The sequence below is a fragment of the Grampus griseus genome (assembly GCF_964374135.1).
Source record: "Grampus griseus genome assembly, chromosome: 1".
In the NCBI taxonomy this organism is placed as follows: Eukaryota; Metazoa; Chordata; class Mammalia; order Artiodactyla; family Delphinidae; genus Grampus; species Grampus griseus.
The window spans coordinates 135280950-135304549 of NC_139017.1; the positions used below are offsets into that span (position 1 = coordinate 135280950).

Consider the following 23600-nt stretch of genomic DNA (forward strand, 5'->3'; position numbering starts at 1 on the left):
AGTGAGCCATTGCCTGTCCACCAGCGAAGCCTCATTGTCATTGTATTTTAATTTAGTCAACAACGCACTTTTACATATATTATCTCTTTCGCTCTTATGAGGTAGCTATTAGCTTCCCTGTTTTGTAAATAAAAAATCTGAGGCTCACGGAAGTTATAGGATTTGCCCCAGAACCTTCATTTCATCTGGGATAAGCCCAGAATTCAAGCCTGTATCTCCAGATGTCCAGAGTTTGATAAGATATAGTCGAGTGCTTTGTTCTATTCTGTTTTGTATCTGCGTTGAATCTCTCCTGGTTCCCCAACTAGAGTTTAAGCTCCTACCAGTAAGCTACATAGCCCCACATCATTGACTTCCAAAGCAGTCAACTTTCAGAGGTATCGGGCAACATGGTGGTGGTTGAAGCTATGGGAGAGATGGGCTGATTACAGAGCCCTAAGTAAATCTGTTAGTCAGGGTCCTGTAAGAAACACCCAGCCCGACTAGGTCAGATGAGGATACTTTAAGGCAGGAGCGACATACAAAGGTTAGGCAAGGTTAAGGTAGCAAACAGGAGCTGGTGAGGCACTGGAAACTAAAAACAGTGGGAAGCTGTTACCATCCTAGGATGAGATCTATTTACTGGAACCCAGGGAGGGCGAGATTGCGGACAAAGTCCCTTCCCTCGCCAAGTGAGATTGTAGAACAAGGATGGGAAGGAGGCTAGATGAAATACCCTGACCTCTCTCCTTCCACCCTCTGGTCTCCCGTCTGTGCCTTCCTGGGTGGCATCCAGAGGGCAGGAAGCTCAGAGGACCTGGCAAGACCACAGGGGCCAGTCTCTGGGCACACAGCAGGGCAGAGGAGGATATTTGTATTCTCCTTCTTACCTCGGAGAAGTGAAACCTAGGATGAGTTTTCCCCCAAAGATCTACAACTGATAACCAGTAGGGCTGAGATTGGAGACCAGGTTTAGTTCAGGGAGCTTTCTGGAATAGCATTCTAGGTTTTCAGCTATTCAGGTTGCACACCTGCTTGACGTGTTCCCTGGAGATCACAGTCATCCCATTGTGTGCATACACCCTGCTGGGTGAGGTTTCTCAGAGTCCTTTCCTGTGCATCGTCTTATTGGATTCTCACGGCAACCCCTGAGCTGGACAGGGCAGGCTATCAACCCTGGCTGGCGTGCCTGCCCCCTTCCCTGTGTATAAAATCCTCCAGCAAGATGCTGCCTCTGTGTAACTCCCTTAGGGACACCTGCATCAGTCACTCCATACAGTGCCCAGCACATGGCATTGCTTCGTAGAATCAGTATTAGTATTAGAGGTGATGGTCCCAGTCATTTGCTGAGCTCTCCTTGCACGCTGCACCCCATGCTAGGTGCGGTATGTGCACGCTTCACCCTTAGGAAATGAGAAGTATTCTCATTTTAGAGTTCTCCTTCACTCCTGAGTTTGGAAGCTGGTGGTCCCACCTTTTTTTCATCCATGCCTCCCCAAAGAGCCCTTCCAGAGGGTTATAATAGAAGCAGCCCTAACACTGGGATCCGAAAGGTCACTGTTTGAATTCCCTCTATATGTCTTCTTAGTTCCTTGAGGTTTGGGGTGTTCACTTGGCCCCCCGATCTTACGTTTGGTCATTTGTAAAATAAGGGAGATAATTTTTCCTTCCCAGGAATGTGGGATGGGCTGAATTATATGACGTGTAAGAGAACTCCTACCATTTGGTAGGTACCCAAGAAAACATCTGACTCCTTCATTTCCAGGGGGCCAGCAGTGACTTTGTAGGTCAGGTGGCTAATATTAGGCACAGAAACCCCAAAAGACACCTACCTCCATATCTTCCGATTCCCCAGCCAGCCCTGTCCCTTGGCCCTTTGTCAGTGCTACATAACAGCACTGAATCGTCTGTGGGGAGGTGAGCCCTTGCAGTGTGCTGTCTGGTGGCAGGCTTGCTTCGACTTCATGCAGGTTTTCAGGGCTTAACTCAGGGTCCTGTCTCTCAACATGCCTGATGAAACCGGAGTTTTATTTCCCCAAGGATCACACCATGTGGATCATCCTTCTCTCTTGCATTTGTCCTGGGAAGCTGTACATCAGCAGCCCCAAGCAGAAGTGCTCCTGAAACATGCACGCTGGCTCCTCCCATCCCTCTTTATCTGCAGCCACCTTCTGCCAGGGAGTTCTTTGATAGCCACCTGGTCAGCATCACTGTGTGCTGGGAATTAGCACAATTTGATGTTGTGGTAATTCTAAGAGCTGGGGGTTGTTAGGACCATCTTGGAGATGGGGACATTAAAGCTACTCTTCTTGGGGCTTCCCTGGTGGCGCAGTGGTTGAGAGTCTGCCTGCCGATGCAGGGGACACGGGTTCGTGCCCCGGTCCGGGAGGATCCCACATGCCGCGGAGCGGCTGGGCCCATGAGCCATGGCCGCTGAGCCTGCGTGTCCGGAGCCTGTGCTCCGCAACGGGAGAGGCCACAGCAGTGAGAGGCCCGCGTACCGCAAAAAAAAAAAAAAAAAAAGCAAGTGTCTTTACTCTTAACTTGCATAATATCAACTTTGGCGAGGACTCTTGATAGCACATTCATGTAACAATAATTTCCTGAGTGTCTCCTGACCTTCAGGGACTGTCCTGGGTACGAGGAAGAGAGCCGTGAGCAGCGTAACATACCTACCTTTTGTGACACCTACCTTCTAGTTGACTCATACACATATCGTCAGTTTACAAAAAATTTGGGGAAACAGATTTTTAAGAAGTGGAATGCACTTGGTAGGCACTTTGCTTGAAAGCTCAGGAATGATTGGAAAAATGGTAGAAGAACGTACAAAACGTGTGGGTAGAAACGGCAAGGCTTAGACATATGACCATAACATTTTTCCAAACAAAATGGAGACATGCAGTCTGGCAATATATTTTCTTTTCTTTGTGATCTCTAAAATTAATTCACATGAAAACTTTTCCCAGAAGTATAAAATTAAAATCACATTTAGGAATGTATTCCACGACTCATCTTTATTTAAAAGGTTAAAACCATATCTAATACAAAACCCAGCAAAGATTTTAACAAGAGGACCATATGCTATTTATCCTGGGGTCTCGAATTCCGAACTGAGCATCTAGGCACAAAGTAGACACTCTATAAATCTTGGTTCGTCCAATGAATACATGTTCAAATATCTGTTTGTACAGTTTTCGAGCAGTGAGGACAAGGATTACCCTAAACCATCGAGAACATGCAAGCCCGTCGGGGAAGGCGGCATGGAGGCGGGGAGGGAATGCAGTGTGCCTGATTGGTGGCTTCGGTTCACGATGTCTGACATGGCTTCGCTTTGGGACCGGAGGGAGTTTTCAAATGAAAACACTAAAGTAAAAAGCACATCCTTCCTTTCAACAGGGCGTTGTTGCTGGCGCTCGTTCCAAAGGAGAACACAAACAGAAAATCTTTTTAACCATCTCCTTTGGAGGAATCAAAATCTTTGATGAGAAGACAGGGGTAAGTAAAAGAATAACATGGCATGGTGAAGTTGAATCCACTGACAGATGTGTCCTTAAAAGCCTCTACTCTCTGGGCAGGGATATCAAACGAGCATAAAAACAGATAAAGCAACTGACAAACTTGATCAACTGTGATTGTCCGTCAGAGGGAGGCTCTTTCCTGACCTGGCCACAGTGTGACTGCACCAACACAGCGTGACTGTGTTTCTTGCAGTGTAATTGGGATAAAAGTGTCACACAGTCCTGGTAATGCAATAGGGAGATTGATGTGCTTTGAAGAGCGGTGGCTAATGTGACAGTTTAAGTTAAATTTCTTTGTGTGCCGGCAGCTTTAATGACATGCATCCTAGAGGGAGACGCACGGGGGTCAGTTGACTTGGTCAAAGCGTCCAGACTCTCTTGAGTTGAACCCGTGGCACCTCGCAATTGCTGTCGTCAAAAAGAATAAATGGAGTTTTCAATCTTGAAAAATCTCTATCACTGCATGATCGGGAAATGTAAGGACTGATCTGTTTGTTAAACCCACTGAAGTAGTGGTTTGTATTTTCACCAACCTCCGGGCAGCGGTTGGCTCCCAGCTTCATCCCCAGGACTTGCCTTGCATTGTTGGCCTTGTTCATTGATGGTAAGGGAAAAACAGAAAAGCGTTCTGTTCTTTGATCTGTTTTGTCCAGAGAGCAAGAGTCAAGTGGACATGTTTTCCTTTTATTCATTCAATGCTTTATATAGCTTCTAACACACCTCCGCCTATGCCACCTCCTTTGAACTTCACGGGTAATTTGTCAAGCACTGTATAAACAATACTCAACCAGCCAAGTTACCTAACCTTGTCATTTTGCATTATAATTTTCTCGCCTTTGTTTTGACTCATATTAGGATAGCAGTGGGTAGTAGGATGATAATTTAACAGTAAAGAATGGATTTTCTTGAAGAAAAGTTATTCCTGAATAATAATAGCACAGACATTTGTACACCCATGTTCATAGAAGCATTATTCATAACGGCCAAAAGGTAGAAGCAACCCAACTGTCCATCTATGGATGAATGGATAGACAAAATATGGTGTGTGTGTGTGTGTGTGTAATGGAATATTATTAAGCAGTAAAAAGGAAGTTCTGACCTATGCTACAACATGGAAGACGTTATGCAAAGTAAAAACAGCCAGTCACACATAGACAAATTCAGTAGGATTCCACTTAATGAGGTATCTAGAGGAGTCAAATTCACAGAGACAGAAAGTAGAATGGTGGTTGACTGGGCCTGGGGGGAGGGGTGATAAAGAGTTAGTGTTTAATGAGTACAGAGTTAAAAGTCTGGGGAGAGGGAAACAGTGCTGTTGATGGATGGCTGTGATGGCTGGTCAACAATATGAGTGTACTTTATGCCACTAAAAATGGTTATAATGGTAAATTTTATGTTATGTATGTATTACCACAATAAGAAAATCTAGTAGTAATAATGACCATTTGTTGAGTACGTACTAGGAACATATTAGTCACTTTGCATACATTATTCAGTTTTGTCCTCACAAGGGTCCTATGAGAGAGTAATAATCACAGGTACTGCGTCAAGCACATAGTATGTTCCAGTCATTGTTGTACACCCTTTAGAAGTACCAATCCATTTAATCCTTACAACAGCCCTGTGAGTAGATAGTGTTGTCATCTCCATTTTATAGCTGAAGATATTAAGGAGAGAAAAGTAACTTGCTGGAAGTAGGTGGTGGTGGAGACAGGATTACAGCCTAGGTTGTCTGGCTTATGAGTCCAACCACAATGTCTTCTCTCTCAGGGTAAGTGACTTTCTCATGTTCATCCAGCATGTAGGAGGCAGAGCTGGGATTTAGCCTCCAGTTGACCTGAATCAAAAATCAAAGCAATTGACCTGTATGTTATAGGAAAGGGAGACCTACCTGGGGATGCCGTGGTAAAGGGAGTTTAAGATGTGGGCACAAGCATCGGTAGTCAAGGAGCTTGAAGGCAGCAAGATTAAGAGCCTAATGTAAGCCTCTTCTGCTTTAATAAAATTATGGTTTCTAAAATTAGGGAAGATTTTCCTTTTCCTGGGCAGACTATCGTTTGGAGACCTGTGCTCAGTTCTGAACCTCACATTTTAGAAAAGATATAATCGAATCAAAGTATATCCTGTTGAGGGGACCAGGGCAATTGGGGGACTGAATACTATGCTGGGCCAACACTTCTGAACACAGATGTGGCCACGTGGGATCCTGGGTAACACACAGGAGGCAGAGAGCTCTGGGCTTGTAGAAACTTGGAGGATATCATTGACCCCTTAGCCTCCTTCATGGTAGGGATCCAAGGAGCGTGGATCAAGCCTATCTGAGAGATGCTTTCACAAGGATCTATATGCCCAATATAAGTCATGATCTCTAGTCTCTTCCCAAGTCCATGCCTGCCCATCACATGACACTGGCATCACCAAAGGGATTGGAGTAAACCAGAGTATCAGATATTTTCTTTTGTCTAGGGCCATGTGTTTGGCTTTGCTATTCCATCATGTACCCTACCATCAAATAGTTCTCATCACCAAACTTTAACTAATGAGAAGAGGTAGTTTATATTCTTTACCTTTCTCTAAATCCTCACGCAAGGATGGCTAACCTGGCCCCAAAGAAAGATACCACCAAACCTTATAATGTGATTTTTTTGATTCTTTATCTGGACACAAAGAGAACAGCAGTAAAGTCATTACTTCAGCTCAAAGCCATTTGGCTTTGTTGGAAAAAAATGTCATCTCCTACTGGAGAATCGGGGTGAAGGCAGAGTTAAATGTTTTCTGTCTGGCTTCGTCTGCTCCAGTTCTGTTTGATTAACCTTAGGCCCTGTATCATTGGGCTTCTGCTACCCTAGCTTGTTAATTTGTCTCAACACAAGCCTGGGGAAAAGTGGTGGAGAGAATCGAACATTTAAGCCTGAACTAGAGAGGATGGTGGGAGCAAGGCCCTCCATATTAACAGCGTTCATCTCTCCAAAGAGTTGTCTAGTAGAAAAAGCAGCTGACTTGTTCTGTGTGACTCAAGGGACAGAACCGAGACCAGGTGATAGAAGTTTCTAGGAAGCAGTTTCAGTTTATGAGGAAGAAGAATTTCCTTCGAGTCAGAGCTGTTCAGCATGTAGATGGACCACCTTCCGTGCAAGGGAGTTCACCAGCCCTAGGAGGATTCAAGCAACAGTCATGTTATGGGGATATTTTGGAAGGAATTCAAGTAGAAGGTGAGATGTTGACCAAAGTCACATCTTTGGGGAATCACCAGAGTTGATTCCCCAGACTAGTTGAATAGTCTGTTTCTCCCTTAAAGTCAACCCTATCGATGTGATTTATCTTCAGATAAATGGAGGTTTTTCAAAACCTCCATTGGAGATTATGAGCAGGAACAGTTTACTGAACCTTTGTCGTTGCACAGCAGGGGACCGGCTGAATTATGCGGGATAAGAGTCTAAGTGAAGTGTTTTGTCCTACATATCAAAGAAATGGAAAATGAGGTCTTTGTCATTTGGAATGACAAATTTTAGTTGTTTATCATGTCTAAAGTATTCCTGCTCAAGCTTGGCTGCACTATTTTTTTCAAAACCGAGAAAAGCAACATTAGCAGAACGTGACAATAGCTACAATTTTAAAAATCCAAAAGCTGTCAGAAGCGTTTTGATCCCAATTAAAGAGACCCTTTGCAGCAATTTACACCTTGTCTTGAATTTCCAAGGGTTTTTGATCCCAAACCTTATGTGAGTAAATTTCATTAGTAGTATGTTGCAGGAAATAAATCAATAACAAAAGCTGTTCATATGTTCAGATATCTAGGTATTGCTAATATGTCAAAAGGATCAGTGAGAATGCAGAATATGTCATAAATGAACTCACTGTTACTAGTAATAGTAGGAGTGGTAGCAGTAGCAGTAGGAGTAGAAATGGTTTCATGTCAGTATGTTACTAGCTCCTCAAATCAGACCAGTGGACACCAAGGCAGGAGTGATGACATCTTCATTTCACAAATAAGGAAACTGAGATTCTGGGAGTGTTCCTGACTTGGCTGGAGACTCAGATCAGACCTTCCAACCCCAAATCCTATGTCTTTCCAGGGAAACTCACTAGCTTTCTTCTCTCCCCACTTATAATTTTATTCCATAGAATTATTATAATTTGTGCCATTAAAAAGTCAGAAATATTGGGACTTCCCTGGTGGCTCAGTGGTTAAGAATCTGCCTGCCAATGCAGGGGACACAGGTTTGAGCCCTGGTCCGGGAATATCACACATGACGCGGAGCAACTAAGACTGTGCACCACAACTACTGAGCCTGTGCTCTAGAGCCCATGAGCCACAACTACTGAGCCCGCATGCTGCAACTACTGAAGCCACGCGCCTAGAGCCCGTGCTCCGCAACAAAGAGAAGCCACTGCAGTGAGAAGCCCACACACCGCAACAAAGAGTAGCCCCCGCTCACCGCAACTAGAGAAAGCCTGTGCGCGGCAACAAAGACCCAACACAGCCAAAAATAAATACATAATTAAATAAATGTTTAAAAATCATAAATATTGCAAGAGCCTAAAGATGAGTCTGTTTCTCAGGATAGAGGGCAGTGGTCTGTATCATCTCTTCCAGATAATGAAACACCTTGTTGCCACAATCACAGATGGATTTTGCTTGTTCATTTAGTTTAGCCAGCACTGATTGGCACTATTATTTGCACCATTCTAAGTACATTATAGCAATTCTATGAAGTAAATGCTATTATCATCACCATTTTACAGATGAGAAAACTGAGGTCCAAATAATTAATTACACAGCTCTCAAGTGGCAGAGCTGAGATTCAAACCCAGGTAGTCTCGTCCAGAGTACTTAATGCTAGTAATATATCACACCTTTCTTACTGTGTTTGGGCTGCTATAACAAAAATACTGTAAACTAGGTGGCTTATAAGCAGCAAATGTTTATTTCACAGACCTAGAGGCTGGAAAGTCCAGGATCATAGCCCCAGGATTTGGTGTCTGGTGAGTGCCCACTTCCTCATAGATGGTGCCTTTTTCTGTGTCCTCTTATGATGCAAGGGGGAGAGGGGGAGGATGCTTACTAGGACCTCTTTTATAAGGGCACTAATCCCATGTATAAGGACTCCACCCTCATGACCTAATAAGCTCTCAAAGGCCCCACCTCCTAATACCATCACCTTGAGGGTTAGAATTTCAGCATATGAAATTTGAGGGGATATAAACATTTCAGACCATAGCAATATCAAAGTTTATAAACGATTTCCTTTTATATGTATTAGAGCAGATTGAGTATTATCCCTGTCTTACTGTCACCATTATTCACTTTCATTTTAATGAGCTTTCCTGAGTGAAGATAAAAGGGGTGGAGTTACAACTGGGACTGTCTTGTGGATAGAATGTTGGCAGTGTAACCAGTACATGGTCAGGCAAGAGCATATCGGATGCCTGTTTTACGCCACACGGTTATCTGTTTCCTGAGGATTCAAAGATGAAGAAGATGTGTCCTTGCCCCTGAGGTGTTCACAGTCTGGTGGCGAAACCAGACTCACAAAATGAACTAACAGCTGCTGAGACACAGGTGTGAATGGAGTTGTCGGTACTCAGGGGATGGAGACCGAGCTTTGCCTGAAATAGTCAGGGGTTTTCACAGAAAAGGGCACACTGACTTGGCAGTGGAGGAGTGAGTTGGAGAGGACCAGGTAAACGAAACGAGTCAGGGAAGAGAAAAACGTATTTCTAAATGCACAAATGTCTAAAGGAGAAAGATATGTGTGTGTGTTCATTTTTCCCTTCAGGAAATATTTATTGAACACGTCTGTCAACACACATATGAACAAGGCTGTATCTTTTTGTTCATCACTGTTATCTATCTGGTTAGCACATGATGTCCACATAGTAGGTGCTCAGTAGTACTTACTGCACAGAAAATAAAATGACTTAGTGATTACGACTCAGCAAATATACACAGAAAAACTAGGGCATAGCAGGGGAGAGGTGGAGAGTGGCCCAGGATTGAATATTGTCCCTCATAATAGAGGGGTAATGATGTTTTAACTGTAATGGCTGCACTTACATTTCACGGCTGATTTAATAATTTATTCTTCAGTGAAAACCAGATATCACCTTATTCATGTCTCTTCAAAAACAGGACTGTTCTTCCTTTATTTCTAACTAGATATTTTGAGTGGACTTGGGGAGAGCAGCTGAGGTGGAGCAAAGGAAACTGGTCCTAGGGAGGGAGACAGGTAGGAAGATGAAGGCGTTGCAGAGCAGGATGCTGGGACCTGGGACACCCCTGTCATCCTGAGAGCCATTGAAACAGTACATAGGACTCTCACAAGATGACTAGCCTATAAGCAGGACCGTCTATAGCAGGCTTTTGTGGATTCTGTCTCATTGGACACCCAACAATTCTTGGAGGTATGACCCCTTTTTACAGACGAGTCATCTAAGGTACAAGTAGGGTGAGTGGCTTGCCCGAGGCTACTATGAGTAGCAAGAATTGAATTCAAATTCACATTTATAACTCCTAAGCTTGTTTTGTTTCTTTTCCTCCAGAGATTCTCCACTTGACTGGTTCTATCCCCAGAAGGGGTTGCTTTGGAACTTTACGTAGGCATTTTGGGTGGTCACGACTTTTGGGGAAGGGGGTGGTGATGCAGGAATTTACTAGGGGCAAGGACGCTAGCCACTCTGCAATGTACAGGACATTCACTCACAACACAAATGTTTCCTGTGCCATGTGACTTTAAATGTCTTATCACACATTCATGTAGATGAAAAACCTGTTTATAATTACCTGAATCTAAAACCTAACTCTACTTTATCTATAAAAAAAAGTGATTTTGTACAAAATTCATAGTAGTGAGTTTTCCAGAAATGCAGCTAAACAGAGAGAAAGATGTGCTTTGTTCTGTTGAAACCTCATCAAGAGTTGGTCATCACTTTGGAAAACCCCTCCCCCGTGATGCTTTTCATATTTGAGTCACCAGCAGGGCACTACTCCATCAGTTTCAGGTGTAGCTGTGTTCACCATAACTGGACTTATATGACGCATCTTTAAAAATATCAAATATAAAGGGAAGAGTTGAATGATCTCTTAAAACTGAATTTATTCACTATAAGAAAAGCACAGACATAAGACAGTGTCATTATGTTCTTCTATTGTAGTTGTAACTAAGCCTTTATATGTTAAAATTCATACTCTTTTTAATTAGAAATCATCTTCTTTTATTTCTCCTTTATAAGTAGGATATTTTGACTTGCTTAAACTTCATGTGTACAGGTAGATTATATAATCATTTCCAGATAATAAAAGAATTACAAAATATTGGTTTATAAGAAGGAGGTGTTGGGTCAGATAAGGTTAAGAATCCCTGTCTAGACCATGCTGCCATTTTCATTGGTTCATTCATTCATTCATTCCACAAATGCTTATTGAGTGAAAGGGATATTCTACGTGATGGATAGGGATGAACTAGCCTGAAACCTTTTTTTCAAGGAACCTACAACCTAGGAGGCAAGACCTATGTATATAACTAAAAACTCAAAGCAAGAATAACAATATGATAAGAGAAAAATATAAAATTATCATGAGTTCAAAAGAAGAAATGGGGCTTCCCTGGTGGCGCAGTGGTTGAGAGTCTGCCTGCCGATGCAGGGGACACGGGTTCGTACCCCAGTCTGGGAGGATGCCACATGCCGTGGAGTGGCTGGGCCCATGAGCCATGGCCGCTGAGCCTGCGTGTCCGGAGCCTGTGTTCCGCAACGGGAGAGGCCGTGACAGTGAGAGGCCCGCGTACCGCAAAAAAAAAAAAAAAAAAAAAAATGTTAAAAAAAAAGAAGAAGAAGAAATGATTTCTTCCATCTGAAAAGAAATATGGAATGATTTAGGAACAAAGGGCTGAACTTTGAAGGATGGGCAGGGTTTCAAGTGAGAGATACAAGAGGACCAGTATCCAGGTGAAGGGAATTTTGGGGAGTGTTTACTAAGGCCCTAAAGTGAGAAAGTCATGAAGAAGGGCAGGTGTGGAGAAGAGTTGAGATGTCTGGATATTCTGGATTGGAGGATGTGTGATTGCTATCAGTGAGAGAAAACTGAGAGGGCTGGCAGGGCCCTATTGCGAGGCCTGGAATGTACGACTAACGAGTTTTGGTTGAATCATGTCCATTACAGCCTGAGTTATTATTCATTGTACTCTGTGGCCCTGAAGCTGCACTAGCTATACAGAGAGGTAGGTACAGTGACTCTAAGGCCACCCTCGACCCATCAGATGTCTTTGCGCAAATCAGGGAAAAGTCCCTTTCTTTAAGGCTCATTGCCCGGGATGACTTTTGCTGGGAAACGGTTGCAATAAGTATACATGTTTTTGATGACTATACGATGACTACCTCCCCGTAGATCTATGCAGTGTACCCCCTGGCCAGCTGTACGTAGCAGACCTGGGAGTATCATTTCGTGCATGAGCGGAACGCCGGGGGTACCATCTTGCCAGTTCCTGTACCGACCATTCACTGCCCAGCTTGCAGGACTAGCAAAAGGAGACCCCTCCACTCTGTATATCCCCGTAGATCTATGCAGTGTACCCCCAGGCCAGCTGTACGTAGCAGACCTGGGAGTATCATTTCGTGCATGAGCGGAACGCCGGGGGTACCATCTTGCCAGTTCCTGTACCGACCATTCATTGCCCAGCTTGCAGGACTAGCAAAAGGAGACCCCTCCACTCTGTATATCCCTTTGCCCTTCTTCACTCAGTGAACACCTCAAGGTCCAGTAATGTCAACAACACTAGCAACAGCAACACAGCGCGACAATGACCACTTATCAAGCCCTTTCTCAAGCCAGGTGCTTTAGTAAACTAAGTGCTTTATGCATTTCATCCTCTGAGCAGTATTCATGTTGGGTCTGTCTGAATCCACAGCCCACACTCCTCACTGGTATGGTACTGGCACCAGAGAGTGGGCATGGTGGAAGGAGCTACCTTGGATCCGTTCCTAGCCCGCTCTAAAGCAATTTTTATGAATGACTTTGTATCTCTTTTACTCATCTGTAAGATGGGGATAATCAAAGTACCTATGTTTTAGGATTAGTGCAAGATTAAATGAGGATTTAATTTAATCCCCTAAGACTTAGAATAGTGCCTAGTATAAGAAAAAGCTCTAGGTGTTAATATTATAATATTAGCTCTATTATCGCCTCTCTGATATGGACTTTCTTATGTCCTCCCTTCAGAATTAAGAAATCCTTTCATATTCCTCCTACAGCATCCTCTGTTCACCTTTATCACAGCACACGGTTGTCTGTAACAGAATGAGTTGACCCATGCTTCCATCAGACTACAGGTTCCATGAGGCCCCTAGTCTCATCCATTGCTGTATCTGCAGGGTTTCGCACACGTCCTGGTATGTGACAGAGATGCTAATGGCACATTGAAGGAAGGGAGGAAAGTCAGTCAGGGAGAGACGGAACAAAAGCGAGGGAAGGATGGAACAGGAAGTAACGAATAAGTAAACTTATAATGAAATGCTCATTGTCCGGGCTAGATATTGGAGCCCAAGACGCTACGTATCAAAGATGCAAGTTTTGCCATGCAGGCAGTGAGCATGGAAAGAATAATATATGTGATTCAGAGTACCCTGGTCCTAGGATGTCAGGGGTGGAAGGTCCCTTAGGCATTGACTAACCCACTCATTTACAAGTGAAGAAACTCAGAAGCCAAAGAGAAGAGGCGGCTCCTGAAGGACTTCCCTAGTGGCACAGCGGTGAAGACTCCGCACTCCCAATTCAGGGGGCCTGGGTTCAATCCCTGCTTAGGGAACGAGATCCCACATGCATGGTGCGACTAAGACCTGGCGCAGCCAAATAAATAAATAAATAAATGTTAAGGGAAAAAAAAGTAAGTGGCTCCTGAGACCTCCTAGCACATTGTATGCAAAACACCGAGGCTTGAACATCGACTCTGTGTCACTCTCTAATGCCCACAGAACAGGAAGTGGGAAGCATCCTCTTCCCTTCCTCCTCTTCCTTACTTTGCCTTCCTTCCTCATTACCTTTTTCTCTTCCTCTCTCTACCATCTCCATATTCTTTGCTCATTTGCTTCAACATTCAGGCTCCCAAAGCCCGACAGCTGCCCCAGGTCCATTTTCATATCAAAGAGACTGAACATCTGAGGGGAAAAATTGGGCCTCTGTATGTTTAGTGTCTTGTTGGGTGATATTGGATTTTAATTTATCACCATAAAAAATCAATTTATAGCTCAAATCCAACATAGTTTTTAGAAATTGGCCCTGTCCGGAAGCTGCCTCTGTTAGATAATTTAGACGGGGGATAATTCATGACGGGGGAAAAAAATGGATATTCGTATTACCCTGGAAAGTGAGACCACGAATGTTTTCAAGCAGATTTGATAAACTCAGAAATGTACTGTCTTTCCCTTAATGAATCATTTTATCAATTTTGGTCTTTCAGGAGGGAAGGAGGTACTGTTTGCTGGGCTAGCTGCTTTTACATGCTTGATCTCATTTAATTCAATCCCCTAAGAACTCAGCTAAGAAAGTACTATTTGTCCTGTTAAACAGATGAGGAAACTGAGACACAGAGAGGTTAAGGGAATTGCACAAGGCTGAATACCCAGCAAATTGCAGAGCCGGGCACTGGCTCCGACATGGCAGAGTAATAAGGCCTGTGCTCTTTTCAGTTCCCAGTGTGGTCTCTCTCCTTTTCAAGGGCCTACTTAGGGCCTCTGGAAAGCACGTGACCGTGCGTTTATTCTCCAGGGGAGAAATCTAACTGCTCTGAGGGTTTTTGTCGTGCAGACCAGCCCTGTGACTAAAGGTTTATCAGCTACTCTTGGGGCCTCTGAAGGGTGTGTGAGCTGCTGCTCAAGGTGGCAGTGCCTGGATGTGCAGTGTGACCTCGGGGATGGATCCTCTGCCTATTCTCTGGGACTCTCTCCTCATCTGAACCCTGGGGTCATTCCTCAGCCTCTTTCTTAAAGGTCCAGATAGTGAGCATAGTGGGCTTTACGGTCTCCCGTAACCGTTTACTTTGGCCACTGTTATGTGACGGCCCCCGCAGACAATATGTAGACAAAGGAGCTTGGTGTCTGCTGGCTCTGGTCTGGGTGATTACCGAGGAGTCTTCTAATCTGCTCATTCTGACCCCATGACGAGCTCTGTAGGAGTGCAGGATGAGCACCTGCTGAAGATCTCTGGTCTTCATCTCTGGGCCCTTTGTTCCCTTCTCTTTGGTGGCTGACTTTGGGGATGAATGCTTTTTATAAACTTTGATGATAAATATTCAGCTCTGGGAATTGTGTTAGTTATTTCTACCATTTGTGGAGCGCTAATTGCCAGACACTGTGCCAAGTGCTTCCCATATATTTTTCTCATTGAATTCTTGCAATCCATTGTTGAGTAACATATTATCATTCCCATCTTACAGATGAGGTGACTCACCCTCAGGGAGGTTCAGTCACTTGACCAGGACTACTCTTAAATTTTGATCCATTTATTTATTCAGCAGATGTTCATTGAGTACCTACTGTGTGCCAAGGAGTATCCTCAGGGGTGTGCAGACATTGGTAAATAAAAGGAAGGACTCTACCTTGTAGAGTTTACGTTCTAATGTGGGGAGACAGACAAGAAACAATAGACATACTAAATAATATACTCTGTTAGAAAGTAATCAGTGCTATGAAAGAAGATAAAAAGTATAGCGAGGTCACAGCATTTCCCCACTGTGCTTCCTTTCTCCTTGCAAAAGGGCCTGTGACATACGTGCCTCGTAACTCACAGATATGAACATGCTCTGGGAGCTTCCTATAGTTTTGAGGGTCAACTGAGTAATGGAAGAAGACACTTCTGAAAATTCTCATCCAAATTCCAGGGGCCGTTACACGTGATAAATCAGAGCTGTCAGTTTGGGTGTCTCTGCTTTTATTTGCTTTATATGGGTTCTACTGTTTATTGTTTTTCTATCTCGCACATTTATTTTAAATTTTAATTTAAAACTCATTTTCCATGACTGTGCTTCAGTTATTTAATAGGTGGTTCTATTTTTATGAAGACACCCCTTACAGGAGCTGTTTGTGTAGAAATGGTGATGCTATAATTAGGCCCAGCACTGATAAGGTGGTTCTCTGTGCTTCTCTCAAGTACTTCTCCGCGGCAGCCCGAGGTGGAGCAGCATTAATAATTCTGGGGACAATAAAGGAATGTGTTTCCTAGAAGGTGAGCCCAGGTCAAGGTGAGAGCCTGGTAAAATCCACCAGAGAAGAGACTCTGTCTGGGGAAGTGTGCATGGTGGAACCTGGGGCCTGGATGACCAGTGTTATGCAAGGAAGTCTGGGTGTGTTGTCAGAGGGCCTCAATTTGTATCGTCACTCGGTTAAAAAGGTGCAGATCGAGCTGTAATGATAAAAACAACGACGACAATAATAGCGATGATAGCAATAGCACTTACCGTTGTCCCAGATCTTGTCGTAAGTGCTTTACGCACATCTCATTTCATACTTTTATGAATCACTGAACCTCTTAGTGGCTCTGTGTTCTCCTCTGGAGTATATGAGCAGTAATTAACTAGCCAAGCTTTATAGAAGTCTTTCCAAATAGAGGAATTATCTCTGGTTTACACAGGATGGCACTGAGTTTCAGAGAGGTGAAGTGAACTGCTAAGATGTCTCAGTTAATGAGGGCTGCCCTGCCCACCACATTTATTTCATTTCACACTGCTTTGCTGGCCACAACAAAGAAGCTGGTGTGTGAGTCTGTCTTACATGGATGGTTAGATGTTACCTGGAATAAAACACTTCGGTGATATCCTGGCTGACTTTTTCATCATTTGTTCTTTTGTGCTGTAGTTACTGACCTTATTCATTCATTCATTTAAATAAAAATATTTATTTGTATATATGTTGATTCTAGAATTAAAAAATACGTATATATATTTTTTAAATTCTAGCATCAACAGTGAGATAAATCTAATGTCCTCCCATTTTTCTGTCTTATGCTCATGGTCACTACTTCTTTCTTGCACCTTTCCCTGCTTTTCTACAGATTAGGAATAACCATGCTAAGCTGGTAAAGCATTTGCATTCCCTGATTAGTTACAAACATGAAAAGTAGAGAGAATTTTAAACAAAGAAACAAACAAAAATCCTAGACTATGAGTAATTGGAAGCCAGGGTCCATTATTTGGTTACTCTTATATCTACCACCTTCTGGTACGTGGTAAGCTCCCAGGAGATATTTGTGGCATTGCGCTGAATTCCTTCATTGTACAAGTCAAGCAGCCCTCTGATCCACCTTCTTGTCTAGCTGTGTCCACCTAAAGCCTTTGGGCATTGTGGGTGGCATCTAAATTCTAAGAATAATTATCTCCCTGAGAACAGTAAATAGCAACTTCATCCCCTCTGCCATGGGCTTCAGTGATACAAACCATTTTACTCAAGCCATATCTGCCTTCCCAGGGTTCCTTTAACTTCTAGATGAATAGAAGATTATATAAAATGTATGAAAGGTTACATGTAATATATTCAATCTCAATTTCCGGTGTTATTAATGATCTTAATGCATAGGTAATTTGTTTCCCCCCATTTTCCTTTCTCTTTCCTCATCCATCTAATTTGCCTTTATCCTTCTTTCTCACCCCTTTTCTATGCTTTCATATGCATATAGATATAGTCACTTTTTTTCTATTGCTGTATATATTTTCCAAAGGCATTATTAAATGCCCAGTATGTATAAGATAGAGAGTACAGCCAGCTATAAAAGTAGTATAATATATTATGTGAATGAGGGAAAGGTAATATCTAATTGAAGGGAAGGAAAGAAACTAACATTTATTGAGCAACTACTGTGTGTTGAAGTCTATACTAAATATTACAAGTAAGTTCCTGGAGGATAAAAACTCTTGCCTTCTCCCAGCCATTCTGTGCCCCGCCAGCAGCGGGAGCTTTGCCTAGGGGTAGGAGTCCTTTCAGGGTCCTGGGGTCTGTGCCTCAGAATTTTGATGCCTGGGCACTCTGCAGCCTGCAGCGTGTACAACTATGCTTTGATGCAAAGGATGAGAGAGAGGAGGTTAGCCTAGGAGAGCTGGTAAGGTGGTGAGGGATGACCTAGGAGTGTTATATCCACTGTGCTGAGTGAGTTACATGCGTGGTCTCCTTCAATCCTTATGATCACACTGTGAACTACATATAGGCATTACCAGCTCCATTCTGGATGGAGCCCTGAACATGGAGGGTGGAGGAGGGTAGAAGTGCTCCAGGCACTGAGGACAAAGGCCAGTGACCTCGCAGTTCTGACTCGAGCCCAGGGCTTCAGTCCATCTGATGAGCCCACATCAGATGCAGCGTGCAGCCATCTCAACTGCAAGCAGCTCCTATACTTGTAGCTTCAGCCAAATATCTCTTTCGGGATCACCCTAGTACACAGCCTTCCTTCAAGCTGCCTCACTCACATAGCTCAGGGATTTGCTTGGCAGGATGGATTTGACTTCTTAAATGATTTAGAAAATCAGGAGATTTCAAATCTGCAAGAAATTACACCGAAGCCTGGCCTCAATATCTAAATACACAATGTCTGCACCTCCAGAGATGGAGGTTTGAAGTTTTCATGGTATCTGAGAAGTGTGTAGACTGTTTTGAAATTACACGTTTGAAATTTTGAAAATAAAGATCGTACTGGCAAGTGTCTAAACCCAAGACGGCCATAGCCTCACTTGTGAGGCACAGATGCTTCATCTTCGATATAAGTGCGTCCGAGGAGGGTTTCTGAGACTCATATACAGAGATGCATCATCTCACGACTCTGTGCAGGATGATCTATTCGCGTGAATAGACGTGCATACTCTTTCATGTTTATTTCTGTGCCGTCAAAGTCTGTGCCCGTATTTTTTTTTTGGCTATCTCTAGCCTACGATACAACCACCCTACACTTAACAAAAGCTTCATCAGATACAGTGATTAAAAAAAAAAAAAGGATCTCTTATGTTTGAGAATCTCTTTGTAGTTTGGAAACTACTTTCACTTTTTTTCTTACAGCTGATCTTCACGTTAATCTTACAATATATGTATTACACATGCAATTTTATTGGTGACGGACCTGGAGCTCTGGAGCTCAGAGAGTCTGATTGCCAGCCCAGAGTCACGCAGTGATAATGGACAGAGACTAATCCTTATCTATAATTTATGCCTTTTCTATTTATAAAAGTAGCATATATTTACTATAGAATGTACAAAATATAAAATAGGAGAAAATAGAAGTTACTTGAAATCCCACCACTTAAACATAAACCAAGTCGATATTTTGGTGTATATACCAATAGTCTTCTTTACATATATATATATATTTTTAAGGTGTTGGGGGTAGGAGTTTATTAATTTATTTATTTCTGCTGTGTTGGGTCTTCGTTTCTGTGCGAGGGCTTTCTCTAGTTGCGGCAAGCGGGGACCACTCTTCATCGCGGTGCGCGGGCCCCTCACTATCGCGGCCTCTCTTGTTGCGGAGCACAGGCTCCAGACGCGCAGGCTCAGTAGTTGTGGCGCACAGGCATAGTTGCTCCGCAGCATGTGGGATCCTCCCAGACCAGGGCTCGAACCCGTGTCCCCTGCATTAGCAGGCATCTCAACCACTGGCGCCAACAGGGAAGCCCTATATATATATCTTTAATTGAAATTATACTATACATGCTGCTTTGTAACCTACTTTATTACTTATCCATATATTTTCTTTTATTAAATATTTTTCTATAGCATCATTTTCAATTACTGTAAAGAATATTAGCCTATGAGTGTAACGTAATTTAATAAACACCTTATTGTTAGTATCTGCATCTATGGGCACATCTTTTTATACACACCTGTGATTATTTCCTTTAGTTAAGTTTCAGAATTCCTGGGTCAACAAGTATGTATACTTTTAATGCTTTGGTCTTTTTTTGAGGGGGAGGGGGGTTCATATTATGTTCTAGAAAGTCGTACCACCAGAGGTACAAAGACTGTTTCCCTACATATTTGTCAGCATGGAGTATTGCCAATTATTGTAAAATATACATTTTTAAACTTTTTGATATTAAACTTTAGTTTTAATGCCTCTGTCTTAATTTCCTTATCTGCTCATGATAGTCATAGGGTAGCACCATGATGGTGGAGTCTGTCTTTTACACTAATGAGACTAATAGTCCATTGGTTTTACCTACAGATCTGAACGATGTCAAAGGGCATTGAGAATTGGCTGAAAATGGGTTTCTCACGAGGCTTGGCTTGTAAATTGTCGAGGTGTTAACTGTCTGGACCACCACTTTGCCCTTGGCCATACACTGGCTGAGCGATGTTTAGAGCAATATTGTTGATTTTCCATGTATGAATAAATGTCACCAAGAAGAGAAAACTTGACAGTCTTTACTATTACAATTTAAGATGTATGATCTTCGACTTTCAAGCAGAATAAAATTTATTTGTATATTCATTCCTACACATAAAGCTGTACAGTCTTGGCCAAGTCATTCCATCACTCTGAGCCTACGTTTTCTCAGTTAGGAGATGGAGATGGGGATGACTTTGGCCTTCTGCAGAGGTCTGTTGTAGTAATTCTGGGGGAAAGAATGCATATGGAAGTTCTTTGCAAATAAGTACTCCTTGATTATGTACATTAGTTTTGTCAGAAGAGAAGAATAAAGTTGGCACATACCAAATGTTTAGCAATTAATAAACTCCTCCCTTGACGTTCTAAGAACTGTATCTAATTTATGGACAGCAGTTTTACTGAGCAAGAGATGCAGCCCAGGTTCTGTCCACGTTCAGAATTAGTGGGATCTGAAATAATAAGATTTGACTGTGGCCTCCTTCAGGACAGCTCCAGGACACCGAGGGTGCTCATCACTTTGGTTTTCCGCCCACAGTGTCTATATTCTGCCACCTGGTTAAAGTCTTTGAGAAAACTGAATGCACCTTAAACCTCTTGAGGCCACTTCTCTAGCCTCAGAGTACTTTCTGCACAAATCTACCTTTGCTTGTATTTCTCTTTATGAAACTAGTATGTGAATATCATTGGGAGAGTTAAGGTTAACTATTTTATAGAGTGTAAAATTGCATCCTTAAAAAACCAGGGCTCCCATCAGCACCTTGGTGAAGTCATTTATTTTTCTTTCCCTGATACTCTCATCTGTAAAAATTAAATTCTTCTACCAAACATTTACCTAGTGTGCTCTATGTCCCAGGCACAGAGATATGAAGATGTATCAGAGAAACCCCTCTCCTCCCCAGGGCTCATGAACTAGCAGCTGAGTAAATAACCGATTATATGACAGTGTGATAAGCAAGATCACGGCATGGTTGCCTCACTTCAGGTTCATACGTGTGTGCTTCTGTATTAATGACCTGAAAAGAAAAGCAAACAGAGTCATTCTAATTAAACCAGCAGATGATATTTAATTGATCCATACAGGGAATGTTGGTGGAATAGACATATAATACAGAGATACTGTGTGGAGAACAGAATCACAGAAATGATCATCTCAGAAGAGTGAAAATCCTCTCAGCATCATCCCCAGCTGACCCGCACAATCAAAGAGACCCACTTTCAGTGGTTTCTTTCTTGGCCTTTGCACATGGTTTGTTTTGGTTTGGTTTTTCTGCCTAGAACTTTCTTCCGCTGCCTTCCCTCCACCCGCCCTCTCTTGGCTCTTTCGTTTATTTGGCTGACTCCAGTTTCTCCTCCAGGCCTCTCAGCACAGGTACCATTTCCTTAGAAATTCTTCCCTAACCTACCAACCTAGGTTGGATATCCCTTGTCTATACTTTCATACACCAGCCACTTCTATTACAATATTTATAAAAATGTGTTGTACCAAAGGTAGAAGCAACCCAAGTGTCTATCAGTGGATGAGTGGATAAGCAAAATGTGGTATATACAGACAATGGAATATTATACAGCCTTAAAAAAGAAGGGAATTCTGATACATGCAACAACATGAATGAACGTTGAAGACATCATGCCAGGTGAAATAAGCCAGTCACAAAAAAGCAAATATTGTATGATTCCACTTACATAAGGTTCCTAGACTAGTCAAGTTCATAGACACAGAGAGCAGAAGGGTGTTTGCCAGGCATGGGGGTGGGGGAGAATGGGGAGTATGTGTTTAATAGGTGCAGAGTTTTAGTTGGGGATGATAAAAAAGGTGGTGGTGATGTTTGCACAATAGTGTAAATATTCTTAATTCCACTGAACTATATACTTAAAAATGATTAAAATGGTAGTTTTTATGTTATGTATATTTTATCACAATTTTTTAAATGCATTATAATTGGGTATGTTGAGACAGCATACCTTGCAATACCTTATGTGCTGTTGAGAGCAGGAACCATGGGATTTATCGACTTGTCCTCAGTGCTAGCACACACCTTTCAGATAGTATGTACTCACTTAAAAATAGTTGAGTGGGGCTTCCCTGGTGGCACAGTGGTTGAGAGTCCGCCTGCCGATGCAGGGGACATGGGTTCGTGCCCCGGTCTGGGAGGATCCCACATGCCGCGGAGCGGCTGGGCCCGTGAGCCATGGCCGCTGAGCCTGCGTGTCCGGAGCCTGTGCTCCGCAACGGGAGAGGCCACAACAGTGAGAGGCCCGCGTACCGCAAGAAAAAAAAATGTTGAGTGAATGAATAAAATCTATTATGACAGTATCAAGCTAATATATCCTAATTTTATAGAGAAAACTCAAACTAGGAGAGGAATGGTGCCCTGCCTAAATCCCACAGGTAGTCAACGTCCAAGTCAGGATTGAAACTCAGATGGTGTCAACCTCAATCCAAAAGTACTCTTTTCATCATGCCTACCTTTATTTGCCTTCAGTTTCTACACACTGTTAGATAGAATAAGAGGAGGTAGATGCAGGTGAATGAACCTGAAATGCCATGTCTTAAATTAACAATGATTCCAGAAGACTGAAAAGAGGGTAGAAAGGGAAGGGGAAAAAAAGAGGCTGATATAAGACTTTCCCTGGGATACAGTCACTTTTCATTTGCTTTTTGTTTTTTTCCAATCTCTTGCCACGTAACCAAAAGAACTGGAATGGGGAGATTGATTGGGCAGTCAGTTGTTTCCCAAGGGCTGGAACGGAATCCCAGTCTCTCAGGTAATTTAACCTGGAAGGGGGTTTTGCTATAGGGAACAGCCCACATGGTTGGGGATGGACAAGATGATTTAATAGGCCTCTTCCTGCCCTAATTGCTAATCTTCCTTGTGGGAACCCCCTTCTTGTGCTTCATTAAAGCCTCCATTAATTTGTTTGTATATAAATTCAAGCTGCTTCGGTTCTGTCACACTTCTAAGTGGCTCCCATTCAGGAGTCTGTGGCTTGTGTCACCCATTAGGATTTACTGAGAAGGAAGACGCATTATAGGTTTTATTCCTTTGTGTATGGAGCACATGTGGCAACTATAAAGTACGTTCATGTATAGTATGAATAATTGTCATGGTAATTGATAAAGTAGTCTGTAATAAAGGTAGCTAGAATAGCATTCCTAAATGCTGAGGTCTCTAAGTGCTCAGGAGGAGGGGGGAAGGGCACTAAATAAATCCAGTCTTTCAGAAATTGCTGGCATTTAAAAAAAATAGCCAACCAGAATCCTTAGGCCTGCATTTCACTTTCAAGTGTAATTATTTTATGTTACAATTCATATCTGCTGACACATTGGAATCAACTCAAATAAAGGAAGGCCATAAATCTTGCATTGTTTGGATTAAGCACGTGTTGGTGCTGGGAAAAGTCTGGGAGGAAGCTGCCCCTGTGTGTAAATAGTTTAAGAGAATCAAGGGGCTGGAAAAGATGTAGATGCCGGTAAGACAAATGGTCCACCAGCAGCCAGCCTGTTTAAATATCCGAAGATGTGAGAGGCTCAGTACTTTATCCTTGTAGTGAATTGTAGCAGGCCATTATAATAGTATAAATAATAATACTAGCTGACCCTGTCACTTACTGGGGTTCTACTAATGCCATCTACCTACATATATTAACATTTTATCTTCAAGACAATTCTGCATGGGAAGTATTACCAGCTGTGTTACCTGGAGCATGATATTTAATTTACCTGTAACTTAGATTATTCACTTGGAAAT

At 42.7% G+C, this 23600-nt stretch overlaps 1 protein-coding gene across 5 annotated transcripts in view; it reads left to right on the top strand.

Annotated features, from left to right (window-relative positions):
* The window catches only part of DAB1 (DAB adaptor protein 1), a gene marked incomplete at both ends in the record, with an annotated part of 276391 nt that overhangs the window by 138844 nt on the left and 113947 nt on the right, over positions 1–23600 (top strand). For all 5 annotated transcript variants that reach the window (XM_082670059.1, XM_082670057.1, XM_082670060.1 and 2 more), the window contains one exon: positions 3376–3474. In XM_082670059.1, the coding sequence (XP_082526185.1) occupies positions 3376–3474 (99 nt within the window). The remainder of the gene's footprint in view (positions 1–3375; positions 3475–23600) is intronic.